The following is a 26,760-nucleotide window of genomic DNA, read 5'->3' as shown; positions in this document are numbered from 1 at the left end:
AAAAAAAAAACTCTGAGGTAAGGATAGTCTTCAATAAATGGCATTGGAAAACCTGGATATCCACATGCAAAAGAATGAAATTGTACCCTTGTCTTATACGATACACAAAAATTAACTGGAAAATGATTAAAAACTGAAATGTAAGAAATACACTGAAAGCATAAAACTCAGGCCGGGTGCAGTGGCTCACACCTGTAATCCCAGCACTTTGGGAGGCCGAGGCGGATTACCTAAGGTCAGCAGTTCGAGACCAACCTGGCCAACATGATGAAACCCCATCTCTACTGAAAATATAAAAATTAGCCAGATGTGGTGGTGTGCGCCTGTAATCCCAGCTACTCGGGCAGCTGAGGCAGGCAAATCGCTTGAACCTTGGAGGTGGAGGTTGCAGTGAGCCAAGATCGTGCCATTGCACTCCAGCCTGGGCAACAGAGCGAGACTCTGCCTCAAAAAAAAAAAAAAAAAAAAAAAGAAAAGAAAAACAAAAAGCACAAAACTCCTAGAAAAAAAAACATAAGGAAAAATATCAACATTGGTCTTGGCAATTACTTTTTTAATATGACACCAAAAGAAATGGCAACAGGCTGGGTGTGGTGGCTCATGCCTGTAATCCCAGCACTTTGGGAGGCCAAGGTGGGTGGACCATGAGGTCAGGAGTTCTAGACCAGCCTGACCAACATGGTGAAAGCCTGTTTCTACTAAAAATACAAAAATTAGCCAGGCATGGTGGCGCACACCTGTAATCCCAGCTCAAGAGGGATCCTAACCTCAGGAGGCAAAGGTTGCAGTGAGCTGAGATCACACCACTGCACTCCAGCCTGTGTAATAGAGCGAGACTCTGTCTCAAAAAAAAAAAAAAAAAAACAACGAACAAAAAAACCAGCAACAAAAGCAGAAATATACAGGTGGGCTATATCAAACTAAAAGGCTTCTGCACGGGAAAGGAAACCAACAACAAAATGAAAAGGCAACTTACAGGAGAAAATATTTACAAACTTTACACTATGTGGTAAGAGATTAACATCCAAAATATATAAGGAACTCATACAACTCAATAGCAAAACAAACAAACAAACAAAAACACAGTTAAAAACTGGGCAGGCCGGGCACAGTGGCTCATGCCTGTATTCCCAGCACTTTGGGAGGCTGAAGTGGGCGGATCATGAGGTCAGGAGTTCGAGACCAGCCTGGTCAACATGGTGAAACCCTGTCTCTACGAAAAATACAAAAATTAGCCAGGCATGGTGGCAGGCGCCTGTAATCCTAGCTACTGGGGAGGCTGAGACAGGAGAATCGTTTGAACCCAGGGGGTGGAGGTTGCAGTGGGCCAAGATCATGCCATTGCACTCCAGCCTGGGCGACAGGGTGAGACTCTGTCTCAAAACAAAACAAAACAAAACAAAAAAAACAAACAAAACAAAACAAAAAAAACAAAAAAACTGGGCAAATGACCTGAATAGACATTTGTCAAAGAAGTCATACAAATGAGCAACAAGTATATGAACAGAAGCTCAACATCAATCATCATGAGGGGAATTCACATCAAAAACACAATGAGGCAGGAAGATCGCTTGAGGCCAGGAATTTATCACCAGCATAGACAACATAGCGAGACCCATCTCCACTAAAAATTTAAAAATTAGCCGGGCATGGTAGCACACATCTGTAGTCCTAGCTACTCAGGAGGCTGAGACAGGAGGTTCCATTGAGCCCAGGAGTCTGGGGCTACAGTGATCACACCACTGCACTCCTGCCCGAGCAACAGAGCAAGAAGACCCGTCTCAAAAAAATTAAAAAAAAAAAAAAAAAAAAAAAAAGAGAGAGAGAGAGAGAGATAACCTCACACCTATTAGGATGGCTATTATCAAAAAGATAACAGTAAACAAGCGCTGGCCAGGATGTAAAGAAGAGAGAACACTTGTACACTGCTGATGGAAATGTAAATTGGCATGGTATTATGGAAAATATTACAGAATTAAAAAATAACTAAAAATAGAAGTACCATATGACTCAGGAATTGCACCTCTGAATGTATATCCAAAGAAAATGAAATCAGTCTCTCAGAGAGATACATGTACCTCAACGCTCCCTGCAGAATTATTCAAAACATCCAAGATATGGAAACAATCTAAGTATGCAGCAAGAGATAAATAAATAAAGAAAATGTACACAATGGAATATCATTCAGCCATAAAAAAAAGGAAATCCTGCCATGTGCAACACAAGGATGAACCTGTAGGACATTATGCTAAGCGAAATACGCCAAACACAGAAAAAACAAATACTGTATGATCTTACTTATACGTGGAATCTAAAGAAAAAGTCACAGAACGAAAGAGTAGAAGGATGGTCGCCAGCGATTAGGGGTTGGGAGAAGTGGGGAGATGTTGGTCAGACAGCACAAACTTTCCATTATGAGTAAGTTCTTAGTATCTAATGTACAACACAGAGAGTATAGTTAATAATACTGTTTTATATACTTGAAATTTGCTGAAAATAAATCTTGAGTGTTCTCACCACCAAAAAAAGGTAACTATGTGAGGTGACGGATGTGTTAATTAACTTGACTATGGTAATCACTTCACAATGTATACATACATAAAATCATCAATCACATTGTACATCTTTTTTAAAAGCAACTAAAAAAATCTATTCTTCAGAAGATACCATTATTAGAATAAAAACAACTCACAGAACAGAATACACACACATACGCGCCAAAGGAAAAGCATCCAGAATATATAAAATTTTCCTACAAATCAAATCAATAAGACAGACTACCCAAATGGGAGAATGGACAAAAAGCTTAAACAAGCCTTTTACAAAATAGGAAATCCAAACAGCCACAAAATATGCAAAGGTATTCAGCCTCTTTAATCATCAGAGAAATACTAATTTAAAACCACAATGAGATAGTGCTGCATAACTACAAGACTGCATAAGTTAAAGTTTGACAATAGCAACCAAACTGTGGTCAAGAAAATGGAGCAACGTGTACTATCATCAACTACTGTGACAGTGTAAACTGGTACATTTCAGGTAACATTTAGGCATTACTTATTAAAGGTAAAGATATGTATACTCTCTGACTACCTTCTAGATATATACCACAAATTAACATACATATATAACAAATAAATGAGTCAACCATGGTAGTACGTGCCTGTAGTACCAGCTGCTCAGGAGGGTGAGGCAGGGGGATCGCTTGAGCCCAGGAGTTTATAGCCTGGGAAATACAGCAAGACCCTGTCTCTAAAACAATAATAAGGGCTACAAATGGGCAACAGCCCAAGTTGTTCAACATGAAAATGGACAATACTACATAAAGCACAGAAGAATCTCACAAGAAGCACGTGATAAAAGAACACATACAGCATGATTTTCTTCAAAAACAACCATCATGTTTAGAGAAAAGTGGTAAAACTATTAAGAAAAACAAGTAAACCATTACAGAACTCTCATGACAAAAGTCAGGAAGGTAGTTTTTCAGAGGGAGATAGAAATATGAGATCAGAAAGGACATACAGATATCTGCAGTGCAGACAATGTTCTTTCCTAACTGGATGGTGTTCAGTTTATAATTATTCATTAAAGTGTATATTTATGTTTTATGACCTTTTCTACACATACGCTATATTTTTTAATATTTAAAATTAAAAAAAAGCAGAGAGAAGGTATCAATTTTGCCGGCAGAAATCACAGCAAGGACAGCTCCACAGCCCATCCAGTTTGCAATCTGGTTGCAGAACTTATTTCCTAGAAGCTCAGCCTAGAGTATACTGTATGTTTCTTCGGCCCTTTCAACTATTTGGGGTGTTTACTAGCTTTTGATAAAACCCTTTCTTCTATTTTTTTTTTTTTCTTTAACGACAGGGTCTCAGTATATTGCCCAGGCTAGAGTGCAGGCTATTGACAGGTGTGATCATCACATACTACAGCCTTGACCTCCTGGGCTCAAGCAATCCTCCTGCCTCAGCTTCCCAAGCAGCTGTGCCTGGCTATCCCCTTTCTTTTAAAACAAACTGAAGTAAATTTAAAAAAAAAAACAAAAACAAAAAACTTCTACTACAATAAATGTGAATGAATAAATGAGGTGAACTCTCCGAAGGAGTTTTACAGTACGTTCAAAAAACAAAATTTGGCAGGGCTCATGTCTACATTCACAGTGCTTTGGGAGGCCAAGGCAGGAGGACCCCTTGAGGCCAGGAGCTCGGGACCAGCTTGGGGAACACAGCCACATTCTGTCTCTACAAAAAAAAAAAAAAAAATTTTTTTTTTAAATTAACCAGGTGTGGTGGCATGCATCTGTTAGTTCTAACTTCTTTAGAAGAGGAGGCAGGAGGATCACTTGAGCTCAGGAGTTCAAGGCTGCAGTGAGCTATAATCGTGCCACTGCACTCCAGCCTGGGCGACAGAGCAAGACTCAGTCTCCTAAAGAAAAAAAAAGAGTAAAAGAAAGAAAACAAAACAAAATTTACCTACAGTATACAAATAATTCAGTCATTCACAAAAATCACCTAAAACAAAATGGCAAGTGAAAAAACGAGCTAAAAATAAATATCCTTAGATGCAATATTATTTAAATCACACTTTTGGTCAAAAGCCTAACATGAACAAAGAGATATTTTGCAATGACCTAAAAATGACTAATTCATACTTTCCCTATTCATTTGAAATGTCACCTTTATTATATGCTACATTTTGCCTTAGATCTATTTCTGAACTCATCCTACTAATCTATTTATAGTACTTTTTAATAATTGGTAGTTCAAGTATCCCTCAATTCGCTTTTTTTTTTTTTTTTTTTTTTTGAGACAGTCTCGCTCTGTTACCCAGGCCGGAGTGCAGTGGCGTGATCTTGGCTCACTGCAACCTCTGCCTCCTGGGTTCAAGTGATTCTCCTGTCTCAGCCTCCTGAGTAGCTGGGATTATAGGTATGTGCCACCACGCCGGGCTAATATTTTTGTATTTTTAGTAGAGACGGGGTTTCACCATTTCGCCAGGCTGGTCTCGAACTCCTGACATTCAGTAATCTGCCTCCTCAGCCTCCCAAAGTGCTGGGATTACAGGCATGAGCCACTGCACCTGGCCTTCTTTTTCTTTTTAGTTTTTTTTTTTTTTTTTGAGACAGAGTCTTGCTGTGTCACCCAGGCTAGAGTACAGTGGCTCAATCTCAGCTCACTGCAACCTCCGCCACCCAGGTTAAAGCAATTCTCCTGCCTCAGCTTCCAGAGTAGCTGGGATTACAGTTGTGTGCCACCACACCCATAACCCCAGGAGGCTGAGGCTCGAGAATCACTTGAGTCTGGGAAGCAGAAGCTGCAGTGAGCCGAGATCATGCCATTGCACTCCAGCCTGGGTGACAGGGCAAGACTCTGCCTCCAAACAAAAACGAAAACAAAAAAATCTTACAAAGCTGGGTGCAGTCACTCATGCCTGCAGTCCCAGCTATTTGGGAGGCTGAGGCAGGAGGATGCTTGAGCCCAGTAGTTAGAAGCTATAGTGCACTGTGATTGAACCTGTGAATAGTTATATACTCCAGCCTGGAGAACACAGATCCTGTCACTTAAAAAAGGGGGAGGGAGGTGCAGGCGCGGTGGCTTACATCTGTAATCCCAGCACTTTGGGAGGCCAAGGCAGGAGGGGATAGCTTGAGCCCAGAAGTTCAAGACCAGTCTGTGCAACATAGTAAGACCCTATCTCTATCAAAAAAAAAAAAAAAAAGTAAAAAGAAAATTCTCCCATATACTTTTCCAAAGGAACTTTAATAGCAACTTGCAAAATTAAAAAACAAACCTTCCCGAGATTCTGATTGAAACTGCACTAAATTTATATATTATGGAACTGATATTTTTACATTGTCTTCCTTAACTATAGTATTTATTTTCTACTTTATATTTTAATTTTTTTAATGACATAAAACTAGGAGTGCATTAAAAGACAGCACCATCTAGTATATTAACTCTCACTTAAGTATTCTTTTAATTTTTTCCTGAGACAGAGTCTCACTCTGTCATCCAGACTGCAATGCAGTGGCGTGATCTTGGCTCACCACAACCTCTGCCTCCTGGGCTCAAGCGATCCTCCCACCTCGGCCTCCCAAGCAGCTGGGTTTGCTGGGGCTGGCTACAGGTGCATGCCACCACGCCCAGCTAATTTTTGTATTTTTTGTAGAGAGAAGGTTCCACTATGTTGCCCAGGCTGGTCTTGAATTCCTGGACTCAAGCAATCTGCCCACCTCAGCCTCCCAAAGTGTTGGGATTAGAGGTGTAAGCCACCATACCCAGCCTAAGGAAAATTTTCTTAAGCAAGAAAATACGCATGTCATAAAGGCAAAAACCAATAAATTGTTATAACATCTCTATTTTATAGGTAAGGATACCCTGGTGCAAATAGTTTTACTCAAGGTCACAAAGGTAGTAATGTGTCCGGAATTGGTGGGTTCTTGGTCTCAACTGACTTCAAGAATGAAGCCGCGGACCCTCACGGTGAGTGTTACAGTTCTTAAAGGCAGTGTGTCCAGAATTTGTTCCTTCTAATGTTCGGATGTGTTCGGAGTTTCTTCCTTCTGGTGGGTTCGTGGTCTCGCTGGCTTCAGGAGTGAAGCTGCAGACCTTCCCGGTGAGTGTTACAGCTTTTAAGGCGGCGCATCTGGAGTTGTTCGTTCCTTCTGGTGGGTTTGAAAAGTTACAGCGTGCTGGCACTCCTCACAGCCCTCGCTCGCTCTCGGCGCCTCCTCTGCCTGGGCTCCACTTTGGCAGCACTTGAGGAGCCCTTCAGCCCACCGCTGCACTGTGGAAGCCCCTTTCTGGGCTGGCCAAGGCAGGAGCCGGCTCCCTCAGCTTGCAGGGAGGTGTGGAGGGAGAGGCGCCAGCGGGAACTGGGGCTGCGCGCTGCGCTTGCCGGCCAGCTGGAGTTCCGGGTGGGCGTGGGCTTGGCGGCCCTGCACTCGGAGCAGCTGGCCGGCCCTGCCAGCCCCGGGCAATGAGGGGCTTAGCACCCGGGCCAGCAGCTGCTGAGGGTGTACTGGGTCCCCCAGCAGTGCCAGCCCACCGGGGCTGCGCTCGATTTCTCACCGGGCCTTAAATGCCTTCCCGCAGGGCAGGGCTCAGGACCTGCAGCCCGTCATGCCTGAGCCTCCCACCCCCTCCATGGGCTCCAGTGCGGCCCGAGCCTTCCCGATGAGCACCACCCCCTGCTCCACGGCGTCCAGTCCCATCGACCACCCAAGGGCTGAGGAGTGCGGGCGCAGGGTGCGGGACTGGCAGGCAGCTCCACCTCCAGCCCTGGTGCGGGATCCACTGAGTGAAGCCAGCTGGGCTCGTCAGTCTGGTGGGGACGTGGAGAACCTTTATGTCTAGCTCAGGGATTGTATATACACCAATCGGCACTCTGTATCTAGCTCAGGTTTGTAAACACACCAATCAGCACCCTGTGTCTAGCTCAGGGTTTGTGAATGCACCAATCGACACTTTGTATCTAGCTACTCTGGTGGGGCCTTGGAGAACCTTTATGTCTAGCTCAGGGATTGTAAATACACCAATCCACACTCCGTATCTAGCTACTCTGGTGGGGACGTGGAGAACCTTTGTGTCTAGCTCAGGGATTGTAAACGCACCAATCAGCGCCCTGTCAAAACAGACCACTGGGCTCTACCGATCAGCAGGATGTGGGTGGGGCCATAAGAGAATAAAAGCAGGCTGCCCCAGCCAGCAGCGGCAACCCGCTCGGGTCCCCTTCCACACCGTGGAAGCTTTGTTCTTTCGCTCTTTGCAATAAATCTTGCTACTGCTCACTCTTTGGGTCCATGCTGCTTTTATGAGCTGTAACACTCACCGTGAAGGTCTGCAGCTTCACTCCTGAAGCCAGCGAGACCACAAGCCCACCGGGAGGAACGAACAACTCCAGATGCGCCGCCTTAAGAGCTGTAACACTCATCGCAAAGGTCTGCAGCTTCACTCCTGAGCCAGCGAGACCACAAACCCACCAGAAGGAAGAAAACTCTGAACACATCCGAACATCAGAAGGAACAAACTCCAGACGCACCACCTTAAGAGCTGTAACACTCACCGCGAGGGCCCGCGGCTTCATTCCTGAGGTCAGTGAGACCAAGAACCCACCACTTCCAGACACAGGTTGTGGTCTCCCTGGCTTCAGGAGTGAAGCTGCAGACCTTCGCAGTGAGTGTTACAGCTCATAAAGGCAGTGTGAACCCAAAGAGTGCGCAGCAGCGAGATTTATTGCAAAGAGCAAAAGAACAAAGCTTCTACACTGTGGAAGCCACCCCAGCGGGTTGCCACTGCTAGCTCAAGCAGCCTGCTTTTATTCCCTTATCTGGCCCCACCCACATCCTGCTGATTGGTCCATTTTACAGAGAGCTGATTGGTCTGTTTTACAGAGACCTGATCGGTCCATTTTCACAGGGTGCTGATTGGTGCGTTTACAATCCCTGAGCTAGACGCAAAAGTTCTCCAAGTCCCCACTAGATCGGCTAGACACAGAGCACTGATTGGTGCATTTACAAACCTTGAGCTAGACACAGGGTGGTGCTGATAGGTGCATTTACAAACCTTGAGCTAGACACAGAGTGCTGATTGGTGTATTTACAATCCCTTAGCTAGACATAAAGATTCTCCAAGTCCCCACCAGATTAGCTAGATAGAGTGCCGACTGGTGCATCCACAAACCCTGAGCTAGACACAGGGTGCTGATTGGTGTGTTTACAAACCTTGAGCTAGATACAGAGTGCTGATCGGTGTATTTATAATCTCTTAGCTAGATATAAAGGTTCTCCAAGTCTCCACTAGACTCAGGAGCCCAGCTGGCTTCGCAGTGGATCCCGCAACGGCGGCAGGTGGAGCTGCCTGCCAGTCCCGCGCCTTGTGCCCGCACTCCTCAGCCCTTGGGCAGTCAATGGGACCGGGCACTGTGGAGCCGGGGGTGGCGCTCATTGGGGAGGCTCGGGCGCTGCGGCGCGGGCGGCTCAGGTGTGGCCGCCTGCAGGTCCCAAGCCCTGCCCCAGGGGAAGGCAGCTAAGGCACGGCGAGAAATCGAGCGCAGCGCCAGTGGGCCAGCACTGCTGGGGGAGCCGGTGCACCCTCCGCAGCTACTGGCCCAGGTGCTAAGCCCCTCACTGCCTGGGGCCGGCAGCGCCGGCTGGCCGCTCCTAGTGCAGGGCCCACCAAGCCCACGCCCACCCGGAACTCGCGCTGGCCCACAAGCACAGCACGCAGCCCCGGTTCCCACCCGCGCCTCTCCCTCCACACCTCCCTGCAAGCTGAGGGAACCGGCTCCGGCCTCAGCCAGCCCAGGGCGAGGCTCCTACAGTGCAGTGGCGGGCTGAAGGGCTCCTCAAGCACAGCCAGAGTGGGCGCCGAGGCTGAGGAGGCGCTGAGAGCCAGCGAGGGCTGCCAGCATGCTGTCACCTCTCAGTAAGTGGAGAAGCTGGAATTCGAACCTAGGCAGTGCAACTCTAGGGCACATACTCTCAATCACTTAAGAGTTCTTACAGAATTCCAATTCCAAAGTAGTATGGAGATGTAAAGCCTTCAGTGAAGCAATTTGAAAATACTTATTGGCAACCATCAAAAGGTATACATTGTTTAAGCAAATAATTCAGTTTTAAGAACTTTTTTTCTGAATAGTCCAAATGAAAAAAAAAAAAAGGCTACACCGCTTTCACTGTAGCCCTTATTTAAAGGGCTGATTTAAGCAGTAATACTATTTAGTATTACATAGTACACACCTCCCCCATATCCACAGACTTAATGGAATATCAACTAGCTGGACAAAAACTAATAGCTTCTCCTCAAAGCTCTTAACTGATAGGTTAGGAAGCCTACTATGGTAGAAAAGGCCAAGTGCAAGACTTTGGAGCACCTCAACAATGAGACTCTACTCCAAAATAATAATTTAAAAGGATTGTCGCATCCTTCAAAGAATAACAAAGATTCCTGCCACCGGTAAAACAAGAAAGAAGAAGGGGTGGTAAATCTTATCTATTCCTATTACATAGTTTGACCACTGCAAAAGTCTGATAGCTCTTGGAAAATGACAGTGGATTATCATAACCAAATGGTGACTCCAAATGCTGCTGTTTCTTATTTATTCTCTTCATTGAAAAAAAAAAAAACAGACTGTTATCTGGTACACATCCAGCAGCAAGACCCTGATGAAACTGCTACCTAGATTCCTAAAAGTATCCGGGTTTCTGATCTTTTTATATCTTCAGCTTTACCTTTCCTTTTTTGCAAGAATAATTCTATTTTCTTTTTCTTGAAGCAATAGTGTGTAAACCACCAAATCCCATCAATTTTAAATATTTATAGTATTTAATTCCTACACACAAGGAGATTCTCCTACATAACTACGATCCCATCAAAATCAGGAAGTTAACAATGATACCATACCGCCTGCATACAGGTTTGTAGCCTAGGAGCAATAGGTTATACAATCTAGGTGTGCAGTAGGCTATACCATCTAGGTTTGTGTCAGTACACTCTGATATTCACACACCAACACAAAATCACCTAAGACACATTTCTCAGAACATATCCCTGTTGTTAAGCAACATATGACTGTATATAAAATTATAGAAAAAATAATCTACAGGACAGAAAGTGGCTCAGTGGTTACCTAGAAATGGAGATTGAAGAATGTGGAATAATTGCAAATGGTCACAAGGAAACTTTTGGGCGTGATAGATGTTTATTGCTTTGACTGTGATGATGGCTTGACATGCACATATGTCAAAAATTATCAAAGAGTATACTTTAAATGTGTACCATTTATTGTATGTCAATTATATCTCTATAAATCTTTTTTTTTTAAATACCCACATGTAGCCACTGACTACATGTATACTGCAGTCAATTGGACAGCACACATGTAAAGGACAAAAACAAAAATGATAGAGGACTTAATTGTGAAAGCAGAGCTGTATACCTCTTAGAAGAGAACACAATAGCATCTTTAAAAACATGAGATATCAAGAAAATGATTAATAAAATTACATAAGTTTAAGATCTTCTGTTCATTAATAAACATCACAAAGTGAAGAGACAAACTAAAAACTGGAAGATACCTGCTAACTCTGTAACAAAGAATTAGTATCCAAAATACATAAAGAATTTTGGGCCAGGCACAGCAGCTCACACCTACAATCCCAGCACTTTGGGAGGCCGAGGCAGGTGGATCACTTGAGGCCAGGATTTCGAGACCAGCCTGGCAAACATGGTGAAACTCCATTTCTACAAAAAACACAAAAATTAGTCAGGCATTGTAGCACATGGCTGTAATCCCAGCTACTCAAGTGGCTGAGGCAGGAAGATCGCTTGAAACTGGGAGGCAGAGCCAAGATCACGCGCCACTGCACTCCAGCCTGGGTGACAGAGCAAGACCCTGTCTCAAAAAAAACCCAACAAAACAAAAAAACCCCACAAGATACATAAAGAATTTCTACAAATCAGCAAGAAAACAATTCAGTGTTAACATGGGCAAAAAAATTAAAAGGTATTTCATAAAAAGAAAACATGGCCAGGCATGGTGGCTTACACCTATAATGTCAGCACTTTAGGAGGCCAAGGCGTGCAGATCACTTGAGGTCAGGAGTTCAAGACTAGCCTAGCCAACATGGTGAAACCCTAACTCTACTAAAAATAGAAAAATTAGCTGGGGTGATGCTGCATGCTTGCAATCCCAGCTACTTTGGGAGGCTGAGGCAGGAGGATCGCATGAACCTGGGAGGCGGAGGTTGCAATGAGCTGAGATCGAGGCACTGCACTCCAGCCTGGGCAACAGGGCAACAGAGCGGGACTCCGTCTCAAAAATAATAAGGTACTCAATCTTATGAGTAATCAGAGAAAATAGAATTAAAACCACAATAAGATACAATTTCACCACCATAAAATGCAGACCACTTCAAGTACTGGCAAGAAGGTGAAAGAATGATACTCTCCTACACTTCTTCAGGGGAATAAACAGGTATAAACACTTTGGGAAGCAATTTGACAATATCTAGTGAGGTCCAAGATATCACACCTCATGACCCAGCAATTGTTACCCTAGTACACTAGAGCAGGGTCAGCAAACCTTTTCTACGAAAGACCAGAGAAATACTTTTGGCTTTGCAAAACATATGGTATCTGTCACAACTATTCAACTCTGCTGTTGAAGTGTGAAAGCAGTTACAGACATTGTATAAACAAATGATCTTGGCAGTGCTCCAATAAAAAAATTTTTATCTACAAAAATTGGTGGTAGCCCAATGTGGCCTGTAGGCTTTACTTTGCCAAACCTGGGCTCTCAGAGAACCCCTCAGATATTTGAACAACAACCAAGACATGTACGGAAATATTCCAAACATCATTGTTTTTAATTATAAATAGTTGCAAAACTAAATATCCTTCAAGGATACAATGGATGAGCACGATATTGGTATATTTATACTATCCATAAGTGAAAATGAATGAACTAGAGCTACGTGTGTCAACATGAAGAAATCACATACAATACTGAACCAAAAAAGTAAGACCCAGAAGAATAGAGTAATACCCCCTTATCGCAGGGGCATATGTTCCAAAACCCGCAGAGGATGCCTGAAACTTTGGATAGTACCAAATCCTATATACACTATGTTTTTTCCTATACGTACATACATATCTTTTTTTTTTTTTTTTTTTGAGACAGAGTCTTACTCTATTGCTAGGCTGGAGTGCAGTGGCGCGATCTCGGCTCACTGCAATCTCCACCTCCCGGGTTGAAGCAATTCCCCTGCCTCAGCCGCCCAAGTAGCTGCGACTACAGGTGCACACCACCATGCCTGGCTAGTTTTTTGTATTTTGGTAGAGACAGGGTTTCACCATGTTGGCCAGGATGGTCTTGATCTCCTGACCTCATGATCCGCCCACCTCGGCCTCCCAAAGTGCTGGGATTACAGGCGTGAGCCGCCGCGCTTGGCTCCTATACATACATATCTATGATAAAATGCAATTTATAAATTAGGCACAGTAAGAAGTTAACAACATTAATAAAATAAAACAAGTATAACAATATGCCAGCATTACCACTCTTGCTCTTTGGGTCCATTATTAAGTAAAATAAGAGTCACTTGAACATAAACACCGCAATACCATAAGAGTTGATCTGATAACCAACACCCAAGATGGCTACAAAGTGACTAACAAGCTACTAAGTGACTAACAGGTAGGTAGCATATACAGCATAGATATGCTGGGCAAAGAAATGATTAATATCCAGGGCTGACACAGTGGGATGGCACAACATTTTATCAAGCTACTTACAACAGCACACAAGTTAAACTTACGAATTGTTTATTTCTAGAATTTTATATTTAATATTTCAACATTGAACAAAGGTAACAAACTGCAGAAAGTGAAACCACACATAAGGGATGACAATACCGTACATATAGTAAGATGTCATATATAAGTTGTAAAAACCATGCAGGCTGGGCACAGTGGCTCACACCTGTAATCCTAGCACTTTGGGAGGCCAAGGCAGGTGGATCACGAGGTCAGGAGTTCGAGACCAACCTGGCCAACATGGTGAAACCCCATCTCTACTAAAAATACAAAAAATTAGCTGGGCGTGGTGGTGCGTGCCTGTAATTCCAGCTACTGGGGAGGCTGAGGTAGGAGAATCGCTTGAATCCAGGAGGCGCAGGTTGCAGTGAGCCGAGATCACGCCATTGCACTCCAGCCTGGGAGACTAACCAAGACTCCATCTTAAAAAACAAACAAACAAACAAAATACAAAATATACTGTATATTGGTTAAAGATATAAATACTGGTTAAAGATATACATAATAAAGTCCGGGCGTGGTGGCTCACGCCTGTAATCCCAGCACTTTGGAAGGCCGAGGAGGGCGGATCACAAGGTCAGGAGATCGAGACCATCCTGGCTAACATGGTGACACCCCGTCTCTACTTAAAATACAAAAAATTAGCCGGGCGTGGTGGCAAGTGCCTGTAGTCCCAGCCACTCAGGAGGGTGAGGCAGGAGAATGGCGTGAACCGAGGAAGCGGAGCTTGCAGTGAGCCAAGATTGCGCCACTGCACTCCAGCCTGGGCAACACAGCAAGACTCTGTCTCAAAAAAGAAAAAAAGATATACCTAATAAAATTATAAAGAAAATAGAGGATGATAAACACTGAATATAGAAGCAGTTGCCCCTCATGGGGAGTGAAGAAGATGTAATATGACACAGAGAGAAGGGGCTTTAACTATATTGGTAATGTTTTATTATTTTATTTATTTATTTATTTTTGAGACGGAATCTTGCTCTGTTGCCAGGCTGGAGTGCAGTGGCGTGATCTCGGCTCACTGTAGCTGGGACTACAGGCGCATGCCACCACACCCAGCTAATTTTTTGTATTTTTAGTAGAAACTGGGTTTCATCAGGTTCTTGACCTCATGATCCGCCTGCCTCGGCCTCCCAAAGTGCTGGGATTACAGGCGTGAGCCACCATGCCCGGCCTGGTAATGTTTTATTTTTTAAGCTGAGTTATGGATGGGTGTTTATTAAATTATTTTACACCTTTTTGAATATTTCATAATATAAAGATTCAAAGAAATCTAGTTTTACCTGCATAATGTAGAAACTAATTAGAATTTAAATTGCTTCTCTTTTCTCTAAGTGATATCAATTCTGGAGAGACTACCTAATACGGATCAAAAGTAATGACTGATAATGAAAATGGAAAAAATAAATTTGAACTTGATAAGTAATACGGCACACAACTCTTTCAGAACATATAATTTATGAGAAGGTGAAGATCCTTGATAATGAAAAAATGCGAACCAACATGAAACAAGATACACATTTAAAATTCTATAGTTTAAGAGGTTTCTCCAAATTCAATTCTCTCTCCCCACTTTGGTTTCTTTCCATTTTAAAGTAATGCCAAATCTAGAACCAACAATTTATGTTAAGATTAACTTCTTCACGATTTCCTTGGTCATACTCTTTTAAAATGAATGCTCTAAATCTTCAGTCCAAGTTAACAAATGAAACTTTTGTATTTCATCTTCCTTTACAAATACTGTGGCCAATTCCCTGTAATCACACCAGAGATCACCCTTCACAGAATGTCATCTTTTTATTGACTCTATTGATAAGACTATGATACACAGCTAAAAGCTGCACTTCGTTCACCATCTTCTTTAAACTATCAAAAGAAGGGACAATGAAAACATTATTTCCAATAAGTAAACCTAAAAAAGCCTACCCAAACTTTAAAACTTATTTTTGCCAGGTGTGGTGGCTCACGCCTGTAATCCCAACACTTTGGGAGGCTGAGGCAAGCAGATCACTTGAGGTCGGGAGTTCAAGACCAGCCTGACCAACATGGAGAAACCCCAGAGACAGAGTCTCACTTCTTCTCTACTAAAAATACAAAATTAGCCGAGTGTGGTGGCACATGCATGTAATCCCAGTTACTCGGGAGGCTGAGGCAGGAGAATCGCTTGAACCCGGGAGGTGGAGGTTGCAGTGAGCTGAGATCACACCACTGCACTCCAGCCTGGGCAACGAGAGCAAAACTCCGTCTCAAAAACAAAACAAAACAAACAAAAAAACTTATTTCTTAGAAGGCAAGCATAATAAAAGGGCAGTAAACATATATATGTGAATATAAATTAGGCATAACCTAAAACTTATGATCATGAATAAAGAGAAAAGAAAAATAATGACTTTTTAATAAAGAATATATTCAGGCCTGGATGCAGTGGCTTATGCCTGTAATAACAGAATTTTGGGAGGCTAAGCTGGGAAGACTTCTTGAACCCAGGGTAAGGAACCAGCCTGGGCAACATGGCAAGACCCTGTCTCTATAAAAAAAAATTGAAAACAAAAAATTAGCTGGGCACGTGCCTGTAGTCTCAGCTACTTCAGAGGCTGAGGCAGGAGGATCCCTTGAGCCAAGGAAGTCAAGGCTGCAGGGACCTTTGATCATGCCATTACACCCCAGCCTGGACAACAGAGCAAGACCCTGTCACAAAAAAAAAAAGCATATATTTATATACTCTTTCATTCCATACTGTATTTGCCAAATCTCCCTACCTCGAGACAAAAATAAGCCATTTTAAAAATTTTCCTTTGTAAATTTGGGAGGCGTACACATCATTAGAAAGACAGAGAGGTCAAGCTTAACACCAAATAATTCAAGAAGGGCTCAATAACATAGAAAAGGTATAATTTTAAAATGTAAGACAGTCCACATTCATCAGGATTTTTTTTTAATGGAAAAGTTAACAAGTGTTAGAATACGGGGAAACTGGAGCCTTCATACATTGCTGGTAGGAATATAAAATGGTACAGCTGCTGTGTAAACAGTTTGGCAAGTCCTTAAAATGTTAAACATAGAATTACCATACGATCCAGCAATTCCACTTATAGGTTCATACCCAAAAGAATTGAAAAACTGGGATGCAAACAAATGCTCGTACACCAATGTTCACAGCAGCACTAGTCACAATAGCCAAAAAGTGGAACCAACCCAAATGTCCATCAACAGAAAACTGGATAAACAAAATGTGGCATGCATACATCTGTGTGATGGGATATTATTCAGCAGAAATTCTGACTCATGGTACAAGTGAATGAACTCTAAAGACATGCTAAGTAAAATAAGTCAGACACAAAAGAACACTTTTCTACTTAAATGGAGTACTGGAATAGTCAAATTCATTGCAGTACAAAGTAGAATGTGGAGGTTACCAGAGATGGGAAAGGGGGAAACAATGAGATATTATTTAATGGACACAGAGTTTCTATTTGGGCTGATGAAGTTTTGAAAGCTGATAGTGGTGATGGTTGTACAACATTATGAATACACTTAATGCCACTAAATTATACACCTAAAAATGGCTAAAATGGTATAAATTTTATTTATTTATTTACGAGACAGAGTCTTGCTTCTTTTCCCAGGCTGGAGTGCAATGGCGTGATGTCAGCTCACTGCAACCTCCGCCTCCTGGGTTCAAGCGATTCTCCCACCTCCGCCTCCCCAGTAGCTGGAGTTACAGGCACACACCACCACGTGTGGCTAATTTTTTTGTATTTTTAATAGAGACGGAGTTTCACCATGTTGGCCAGGCTGATCTCAAACTCCTGACCTCGGGTGATCTGCCCGCCTTGGCCTCCCAAAGTGCTGGGATTACAAGCGTGAGCGCACCACGCCCGGCCTGGTATAAACTTTATGTTATCTGTATTTTAGCACAATTTTTTAAAAGGAGAAATTTTAATTAAAAAAATGGAAGAAAGTCCATTTATTTATTTACACTCGACAGAAATTCAACTAAACTCAACTAATTCTTGAGCAGCTACTTTGGGCAAGGTATTATGTGGTCAATCCTAAAACGATTAAAGATGAGTAAGGCAGTATCTCTGGCCCCAAAGACCTCAAGATTTAGCTGACAGGCAGATACTATAGCAGACTAGCATCTCCCAGTGGTCTGTGTAATCTTTATAGGGATTCTACAAGGCCAAGACTATTTTCATAATAATTCTAAGAGTTTATTTGCCCTTTTCACTGTGCTGACATTTGTACTGACGGTAGAAAGCAATGGCTGGTAAACTGCTGGTACCTTGGCAGGAGTCAAGGCAGTGGCACCAGATTGAGCTATTAGTCATTGCATTCTTCACAGCTACCTAATTACAGTCAAAAAAAGCAAGCTAGTTTCACTTAAGAATATTCCTGGCCAGGAGTGGTGGCTCACGCCTGTGGGAGGCCAAGGCAGATGGATCACTTGAGGTCAAGAGTTCGAGACCAGCCTGGCCAACATGGCGAAACCCCGTCTCTACTAAAAAAAATACAAAAATTAGCTGGGTATGATGGCACATGCCTGTAGTCCCAGCTACTCAGAAGGCTGAGGCACGTGCATCGCTTGAACCTGAGAGGCAGAGGTTGCAGTGAGCTGAAATTGTGCCACGGCACTCCAGCCTGGGCAATACAGTGAGACTCTGTCTCAAAAAACAAAAATTAAAATTAAAAAAAGAATATCCTTGATGACACAATAAAAATTAATTTTATTAAATCCCAACCCATGAATACCTACTTTTTTTTCTGTTGCCCAGGCTGAGTGCACAGGCTCCATCATGGTTCACTGTAACCCCACCTCCCAGGCTCAAGCGATCCTTCCATCTCAGCCTCCGGAGTAGCAGAAACTACGGGCACATGCTACCATGCCAAGCTAAATTTTTTATAGCAACAGGGTCTTGCCAGGTTGCCCAGGCTGCACATCTTCTTAATATTCTATATGACAAAAAGGAGACTATATAAACAGACTTTTGTTACATACTGCAGGAAAAGCACCTGTGATTGTCTGAGTCATGTAATGAACTAGCCACATTTTTCATGGACCATCATCTTTACTTGAGAGACTGATAAACTGTGTTAATAAGACTTGGGCATTTGGTGTACATCTTCAACATGAACAAAGTGAGCTTTTCACTTCAAGAAAAACTGACAGTATTTGTTGTCAATGATACATTTCTAATTGTTGCTTGAAAAATACATTTTGGAAAATATGTATCCACAACAGTGAACTAGATAGCTTCCCAATATTTAAAGAGTTTTCTGATGAGATCAGTGTTATTAACAAACATGATTTTCTTTGATATTGTATAATGAAATGTGTTGCTATTCAGAGGATGTTCTTAACTGAGTCAATCATTATTTTCCAAATAACTAATGCACTATGTCACAAAAATCACACATGGATGAGATTCGTTCAAAGTACAAAACAGACCAATGGATCTTAATGTATTAAGTATGAAATTCATTACTAAGGTTTCAAATTCCAATTCAACTAACTTTAAGAAACTACTTTTCTCCCACCTTTCTCTGGGGGGAAAAGAAAGCTACCATTTTAGTGCAGAATATCCACAATTATCTGAAAAGACTAATAAAATATTTTTCCTTTTTCCTACTACATATGCGTGTGGGGCTGCTTTTTCTTTAGACACCTCAACCAGATAGCCCAAGAGATTGAGTGCAGAAGTGGATATGATAATTCAGCTTTTTTTTTTTTGAGATGGAGTCTCACTCTGTTGCCCAGGCTGGAGTGCAGTGGCCCGATCCCAGCTCACTGCAACCTCCGCCTCGCGGGTTCAAGCAATTCTCTCTGCCTCAGCCTTCTGAGTAACTAGGATCACAGGCATGCACCACCACACCCGGCTAATTTCTGTATTTTTAGTAGAGACGGGGTTTCACCATGTTGGCCAGGCTGGTCTCAAACTCCTGACCTCAGGTGATTCGCCCGCCTTGGTGTCCCAAAGTGCTGGGATTACAGGCGTGTGCCCGGCCATTCAGCTAGCTGTCTTCTATTAAGCTAGACATTAAAAGAGGTTTGCAAAAATGTAAGACAACCCCACTCCTCCCACCACTATTTCTTATTTGGGGAAAAAAGTGGTTTTTCTTTAAAAAAACATATATATATATATATAAAAACATGTTTGTTTTTAAAGAAATATTTTTAAATTCTCTAGGTTTAAATTTCTCATATAGTAAATACTGGAAGATGTAGCCCACATAAGCAAAAACTCTTTGGGGTCCTCAATAAGAATATAAAGGGTTCCGAGAGCAAAAAGTTTGAGAACTATTACTACAATCCAATGAGCACTACAAAAGTAGAAAAAAGGGTGCTCAATTCCAAAAGAAAGAAGTCTTCACAGAAGAAAACATACTGACTGGGAATCTACATAATGGATATATTTTTGTTTGAGTTTTCCTTGTTGGGGGGGCAGGGTGAGAGAGGCAGAATCCAAGAAAATGGAAATGGAGTATTTCGATGTGCCCTGAAAAAAGATGAGTAGAGACTAATGTAATGGAAACTCGTGTAACAAATATAATTTACTACAGAGGCTGAATATGTACAGGAAAGGGGTTGGCCTGCAGATTACAAACTACAGTTTATTTTATAGAAAATGTGGAGCCATCCAACAATTTGTGACTGAAAACAAATTTTAAACCTTCATTTCCTTTGTCAAGACTCCCAAAATAATTAGCATACTTTGTTTTTTGTTTTTTTTTTTTCCAAGCTTTGAGGACGAAGTCTGAGGTCTAGCTGTGGTACAAAACAAACTTTAACATTTTTCTGGAGTATAAGGCTCTAAACTTTATGCATCATAAGAATGAAAGCTTAATTCGAAAAGTCTTTGTATGTAAAACTAAACCATACATATTTATATTTAACAGCATAGCCCCTGCTTTATTAAAAAATGCTCCTGAAGGTCCGGCAGGGTAGCTCACGCCTGTAATTCCAGCACTTTCAGAGGCCGAGGAGGGAGGATCGCTTGAGCCCAGGATCGCTTGTTGCCCAGCCTGGGCAATAAAGTAAGACTGCCCACACCCGTCCCCCGCCCCTGCCCGTCTCTTAAAAAAAAAAAATTTAAATACTAATGTAACGGAGTTTATACCTTAAAGATTTTTTATCCTTAAAGTTCAAACATATGGCAAATTCATGTTACTCCAAGTATACTGCAAAATAAACAGGACTCTAAATAGTTCTTTGTGTCTAGTCTTCCTCTCTTGTGCTGCTGTCCACTTCTTGTTGCCCTGCAGTCAATGATATGACACATTTCTACAATACACTACAGTGCTTTCAGCTCTACGGTGCCTACACAAAAACAAAATACATCCATAAAGAGGGGCCCCTGGGATGGATGGGAAACGCCTCCAACAAGCCTAGTGGCTGGTTTTTGAGTCAATCAACTAATTCTTGGCAGAAAGCCAAGCAAATGGAAAACAGACTTTGAAACCGGCTAATCTACAACTCTTTGACAATACCTTTCTAAAACTGTTCTGTATTTGCTAAATCTAACTCTTTTCTCTATGACTCTATCCCTCTGCTGAAAATAAAGCAACTTTATTATGCTGCCATAAACAAGGTTTTTTCCCACCACTGGAGAGTATTGTCTTCTTTGCTCTAACAAAGATGCATGCCATTTATTCACTGCAATAGATAAGCAATTATAATGCTGTAAGATGATTCTGTATATGTTGGGTACAGAAATCCTGCCTGCTTTACAAACATTTAAAAAAACTCAGATGAAACTACAACTACCCCGAAATTTTTAGACATTTAAGACCTTTATTTCCTTCTAGCATACAGTAATTCCTTGCCTTTTCTTATTTTGATGGGCAGTTACAATTTATAAGTACTTTTTAAACTAGGAACTGTTGAGAACTATCTGAAAGCAATCAGCTAAGGCAATTTCCAAAAAGAAAGCCCAAGCAGAATTTAACGCACACCCTTAACACGGGGCCAGTTTAAGAGGTAACAACACGTTCCGCGTTTTTAGTTTTCATAAGCAGTACAGGTTTATGATCCTAAAAACATCTCACCATCATTACAACGGAATTCCTTCCAAAACTTTAAGTTGCCAGATGGTTACATTTCAGCCCTTCTAAATTAGCTTACGCTTTACTCCAGCAACCAACCCCAGCAATCCCGGGTCAATCTGGAGAACTGACACCACCGATAGGAGGCAACCGAGAGGGATAAGACTTTCAGGAGCAGAATTATGACAGATTCTCTAAGGAAACACTACAATTTTTCCTTCGCCTGGCCCAGGTGCAACATCGATTTATCTTCTGGCCAAAATCTGGCGCCAGGCTTCAAACACGTTTTCGCTGGTTGCCACCAAAGTGAAGCAGGGAAGGGAAAGGACTGCTTCCCATTGATCCTTGGAGGATGGAAATAAAGCAAGAAGAGGCTGCAGGGAGACGGCAATCCTATCTTCCCCAAGGCCACTTGGTTTGCCCCGACCTCCACCCAGCAAAGCGCTATTCCAGCGTTTAGTCATTTCCATCAATGTACACTGTGGTTGCGCTCTGGGTGCCGGGGGCCCACGCGGGGCTGGTGCCATAAAAGCCCTGAACTGCCTGAAAAAGGGGCGGGCGCCAAACAAGCCAGGGAACTTACCCAGTTTCTTCCACATGGCGAGGTGACAAGCGAGAAAGCCTTTGCGTATGGCAGCGCAAACCTTAGCAGGCTCGGACGAGGTGAAACCCTTCTGCTTCTTGATGAAACCCCACAAGTGCTCCCGGGCAAACTGTGCCGCCTCCCGCCCGCCGTGCCCGTCGCAGACGGCGAAAAAGGCCACGGAGGAACGGCGGCGGCAGCAGCGGCTGGGTGCCGGCGAGGCCCCGGCGTCCGGGAGAGGGTCGCGAGCCTCTCGGGCTGCCACCGCTGGGCCTTTCCCCAAGACTTCGCCGCCGGGAAGGGCGGCCGGCGACGGCCGCGGAGGCAACGGCTGAGACAGCGACCGCCGCGGCGAGGGCTTTTCTTCAGCCGTCAGTTCGGGCTCCACAACGATTTGAGTAACGTCCTCCATGTACTTCCTCCCGCCCTGGTCGGAGAAGACGCTCACTCCCAGCGAGTACAGCCCCGCCATGGCCGGGTGGCCGGGATCCCGCCGGTCCCACGCAGCCCGCCGAATCCGGCGGCGGGAGACACACTATGCGCTCGCCGGCCAACTATTGTTTATCTTCGACGACGCCGAGAAGGGGGAGGGGGCGGTCCCGGAGAAGGGGGGGCGCGCGATGTCTGGACTTGTCCGCGAGAGCTGGGCCGGAGCGCCGGGGCGAGTGGAGCCAGGCAGTTGCGCCTGCGCACTGCGCTTCCCCCCCGCCTGCACCCACCACACAAATCAGGCGTTCTCCCCCGCTGACGTCACTCGGCTCTCTGAGCTCGACCAATCCGGAGTCGAGTGGAGCGAGCCCGCCCTCCGTCCCCGCCTTCGCTCCCGCCCGCGACGGCCGCGCTCCCTCCTCCCGCCGCTGGCGCTGGGCCCGCGCACCTCCTAGTTTGCTTCCCCCACGCCGCGGGCGTTTTCGTCCTCCGGGATGTCGGCAGTTGCTGATCCTTTCCCGAGCGGCTTGGTCTGTGTAGGCTTTTGGCTCAGTCCAGGGTTCTTAATGCGGCCTGCTGGCCTTGGCATCCCGCTGCTTGCTTTGCTGGGAAGGTGGTGTGGGCTCGGGCCCCCAGCGAGTGGAGAATGGAGAAGAGTTCACCCTCCTCCTAAGCGAAATGGCGGGAAACCTCCCTTCCAAAGGGCGATTGTGAGCTGGCCGGAACAAGTGCGGCACCCTTGAGCTGGATCTGGGTGGGACGTATCCGACTGGGAATGGAGGAGGGAGGGAGTCCAGTTCTGTTGTTTAAAAAGCACTTAGGAAATTTCCACCGTCAGCTGCACAGTCTCGGTTCACATAACTAGGTATGTCAGAGACGTAAGAGGGCTGTATTCTAACGAATTCCTAAGCAGATCTTTTCAGCTTTTGTTAAAGGTAGTGCTCGTTCCTACCAGCTCTGGATACAGCATTTTATTCCTGCGGTATCACTTCAAGTTGTCACTTGAAAATAACTGACAAACACTGCCAAGAGCCCCAGTGCTCTAACGGTTTGGTGATCGTCCCCTCTCTTCACCGAGTCGGTCACAATCCCAACGCTAAAACCTTTGCACGGATTTTCACGGAGTTAAGCCGCAGAGCGAGGAATACACTAGTATTTGCTCAGTAGCATACGTTTTGTAGTTGAATCACTTTAAAGTTCACTTTTCCCGTTTTTGGCCACTTCGTCATCAATCTGTACTTTCCTGTAAAACCTTTGAGGTTTTCAAATGGCCTGAAAACAGTATGGAAACGGGAATGGGGGGAATGTTCATACAGTTGGCACAAGAAATACAAATAGAAAAAATCTTTATACCAGTAAAAATATAAATAAGCAAAATTAGCTCAAGAAAATGTAGAAAATCTGAATAGATCAACTAAATAAAAATAAATACAATCGAAGATATTCATTACCCCAAAAAGCACTAGACCAGATGGTTCCAGGGCATAGAAACGCTTGAAAAAAAAAATCCCAGGTTGTTTGGAGAGATAATCATAACCCTGTTAATAAAACCTAAGCATTATGAACACTAAAAGGAAACCTACAGACCCTGTTTTGTAACGATGAATACAAAAATCCTAAATGAAATATTAGCATTGTAATTAAGGAGCAGCCTCCATATCACAAGAACGGTTTGTGTAGCTCTATATTATTCATCTTACCGTTCGCCGCGTTTGACTCAAGAGATTACCAAAAGATAATTCCATCATGCTTTATAATCCTTTCCACCTCAATCACAACCAGTAGGATCTGCATCATCCATTTATTGCTCTGGTATTTCCATGCTACTCTCTGCTTCAATTACTCCGATTCCATATCCCACTCTTCACCAAATATCCTAACCATTTCACTTCACACTTCTGATTTCAACATCTGCCATCAGCCACTTCCTCTTTATTCTTAGTCTCTTCTGTAAATGCTCCCATCAACTTCCCATTCCAACTGAAACCCGGTTTATCACTTAGCAAAACTACCTCCCTTGCAACTTTTCAAGTACAGGAGGTTATTTTTCCTCTCACAGGTATTCTTATCTATGGCCTATTCCTCATATTACCTCCAAACCACTTCTCTTCCTTCCTCCCTCAGAAACTCAAATGCTTTTAAAATTTATGCAGACACGCGGTGGCTCACGCTTGTAATCCCAGCACTTTGGGAGGCCGAGGCAGGCGGATCACGAGGTCAGGAGATCGAGACCACGGTGAAACCCCGTCTCTACTAAAAATACAAAAAAATTAGCCGGGCGTGGTGGCGGGCGCCTGTAGTCCCAGCTACTTGGAGAGGCTGAGGCAGGAGAATGGCGTGAACCCGGGAGGCGGAGCTTGCAGTGAGCCGAGATTGCGCCACTGCACTCCAGCCTGGGCGACAGAGCGAGACTCCGTCGCAAAAAAAAAAAAAAAAAAAAATTTATGCAGACAACTACTACTCGGAGATGCTGTCAGCTACTGATCCGTGGTATCTCCCCGTCATTTTTCATAGCCCACCGTCTTTGTTTCTTCCACTATTCGTGTCACTTCTCATCCACTTTATTTTTCAAGATACTATCCATATCTTCCATACTGTCTCCTTTTGAAGAGCTTTACTGCTCCAACAATTATCCTCCTTGTTCCTGCCTCGTCAATCTCTCCTTTCTCTCTCTCTTTCTAAATTTTAAAGACGGGGACTATGATGCCCAGGCTGGGGTGCAGTGATTATTCACAGGCGTAATTATAGCTCACTGCAGCCTCAAACTCCTGACCTCAAGTGATCCTCCAACTTTAGCCCCCAAGTAGCTGAGATTTAGGCACGTGTCACCACACCCAGACTAATTTCTCCTTTTCTGGGTCATTTCCATTTGTGTATAAATATGTTCTGTTTTCTTTCTTTTTTTTGAGACAGAGTCTCCCTCCATCACCCAGGCTGGAGTGCAGTGACGTGATCTCGGCTCACTAGCAACCTCTGCCTCCTGGGATCAAGGAATTCTCATGCCTCAGCCTCCCTAGTAGCTGGGACTACGGGTGTCAGCCACCATATCTGGCCACTATTACCTCTTACCTGGACCACTACACTCGCCTCCTCACAAATCTTTCTTTCACTCTTGGTCCTCTGCAATCCTTTTTCCTCTAGGTACTATAGGGATCTTTCAAAAACCATAAATTAGATCAAGTCATTCTTTTACTCAATACACTCATGGCTTCCATCACATTTAATATAATATGGGCCAGGCGCGGTGGCTCACACCTGTTATTCTAGCACTTTGGGAGGCTAATGCGGGCAGATCACTTAAGGCCAGGAGTTGGAGACCAGCCTGGCCAACATGGCGAAACCTTGTCTCTTCTAAAAATACAAAAATTAGCCAGTCATGGTGACATGCACTTGTAGTTCCAGCTACTCAGGGGAGAGGCTGAGGCAGGAGAATCACCTGAACCTGGGAGGCAGAGGCTGCAGTGAGCTCAGATCACACCACTACCTTGAAGCCTGGGCAATACAGACTTTGTCTCAAAAAAAATAAAATAATATGCAAACTCCTTATGAAGGCCTGAATCATCTGTTTGGCCCCTAAATGTTTGTCTAACATCTTTTCATAACACTTTCCCCTTCACCACTAACCGCTAGCCTCACTGGCCTTTTTTTCTGTTCCTTGAACAGAAAATATCAAACTATTAGGAGACTTAGTGATTTTCTTTTTTTCATTAGCGGTTCCTTCTCCTTGAAATGCCATCCCCACTCCCAGCAGCTTTACAAAGCTGGATTCTTCCTGCTACTCAGATCTCAGTTGAAATATTAAGGGACTTTCCTAACCACCCAATCTAACGTAGCCACCCAATATCTCTCTATCACATAACCCTATTTTAATTATCTGCAGAGGACTACTCACTAGCTGATCTTTTTTGTTTATTTGTCCCAATTAGAATATAGGCTCCATGAGAACAGGGAACTTGCCTTGTTCATTGCTGTACACTCTGAGCCTCGGACAAAGAGTTGTTGAGTGAGTTGATTAATTAATTTACTTAGCACGAAATGTATAAAATTAATATGAGGAAAACCAGGAAACTTTGCTAAAGAAAAAATAAGTCCTAAATAAATGTAAAAACATAACCATGTTTCTAGATGAGAAAACAACTCAATTGGTCTCAAATTAATCTACAAATATATTATAACTTTAATCAAAATTCCAACTGGATTCTTTTTTTTTTTTACTTGACAAGTTGATTCCAACATTTATCTGGAAGAGAAAATGGATGAGAATAGCCAAGATGTTGAAAAAGAAGGTGATTAGTTGTCCTACAGGTATTAGAATATTCTTTTATGTGTTAATTTTTATTTATTTATTTATTTTTGAGACAGACTCTCGCTCTGTTGCCCAGG

General features: G+C 43.5%; 1 protein-coding gene across 1 annotated transcript in view; it reads right to left on the bottom strand.

The window, feature by feature from the left end:
• PPM1D (protein phosphatase, Mg2+/Mn2+ dependent 1D) overlaps positions 1-22,652 on the bottom strand; it is a 67,352-nt gene extending 44,700 nt beyond the window's left edge. Inside the window, exon 1 of the mRNA XM_030827820.1 lies at positions 21,949-22,652. Within this exon, the coding sequence (XP_030683680.1) occupies positions 21,949-22,420 (472 nt within the window). The 5' untranslated portion in view covers positions 22,421-22,652. The remainder of the gene's footprint in view (positions 1-21,948) is intronic.
• Between the last annotated feature and the right edge of the window lie 4,108 nt (positions 22,653-26,760).

The sequence above is a fragment of the Nomascus leucogenys genome, chromosome 14, assembly GCF_006542625.1.
Source record: "Nomascus leucogenys isolate Asia chromosome 14, Asia_NLE_v1, whole genome shotgun sequence".
In the NCBI taxonomy this organism is placed as follows: domain Eukaryota; kingdom Metazoa; phylum Chordata; class Mammalia; order Primates; family Hylobatidae; genus Nomascus; species Nomascus leucogenys.
The sequence above is the reverse complement of the archived record's forward strand: the minus strand, read 5'-3'. Positions and strand labels throughout refer to the sequence as shown.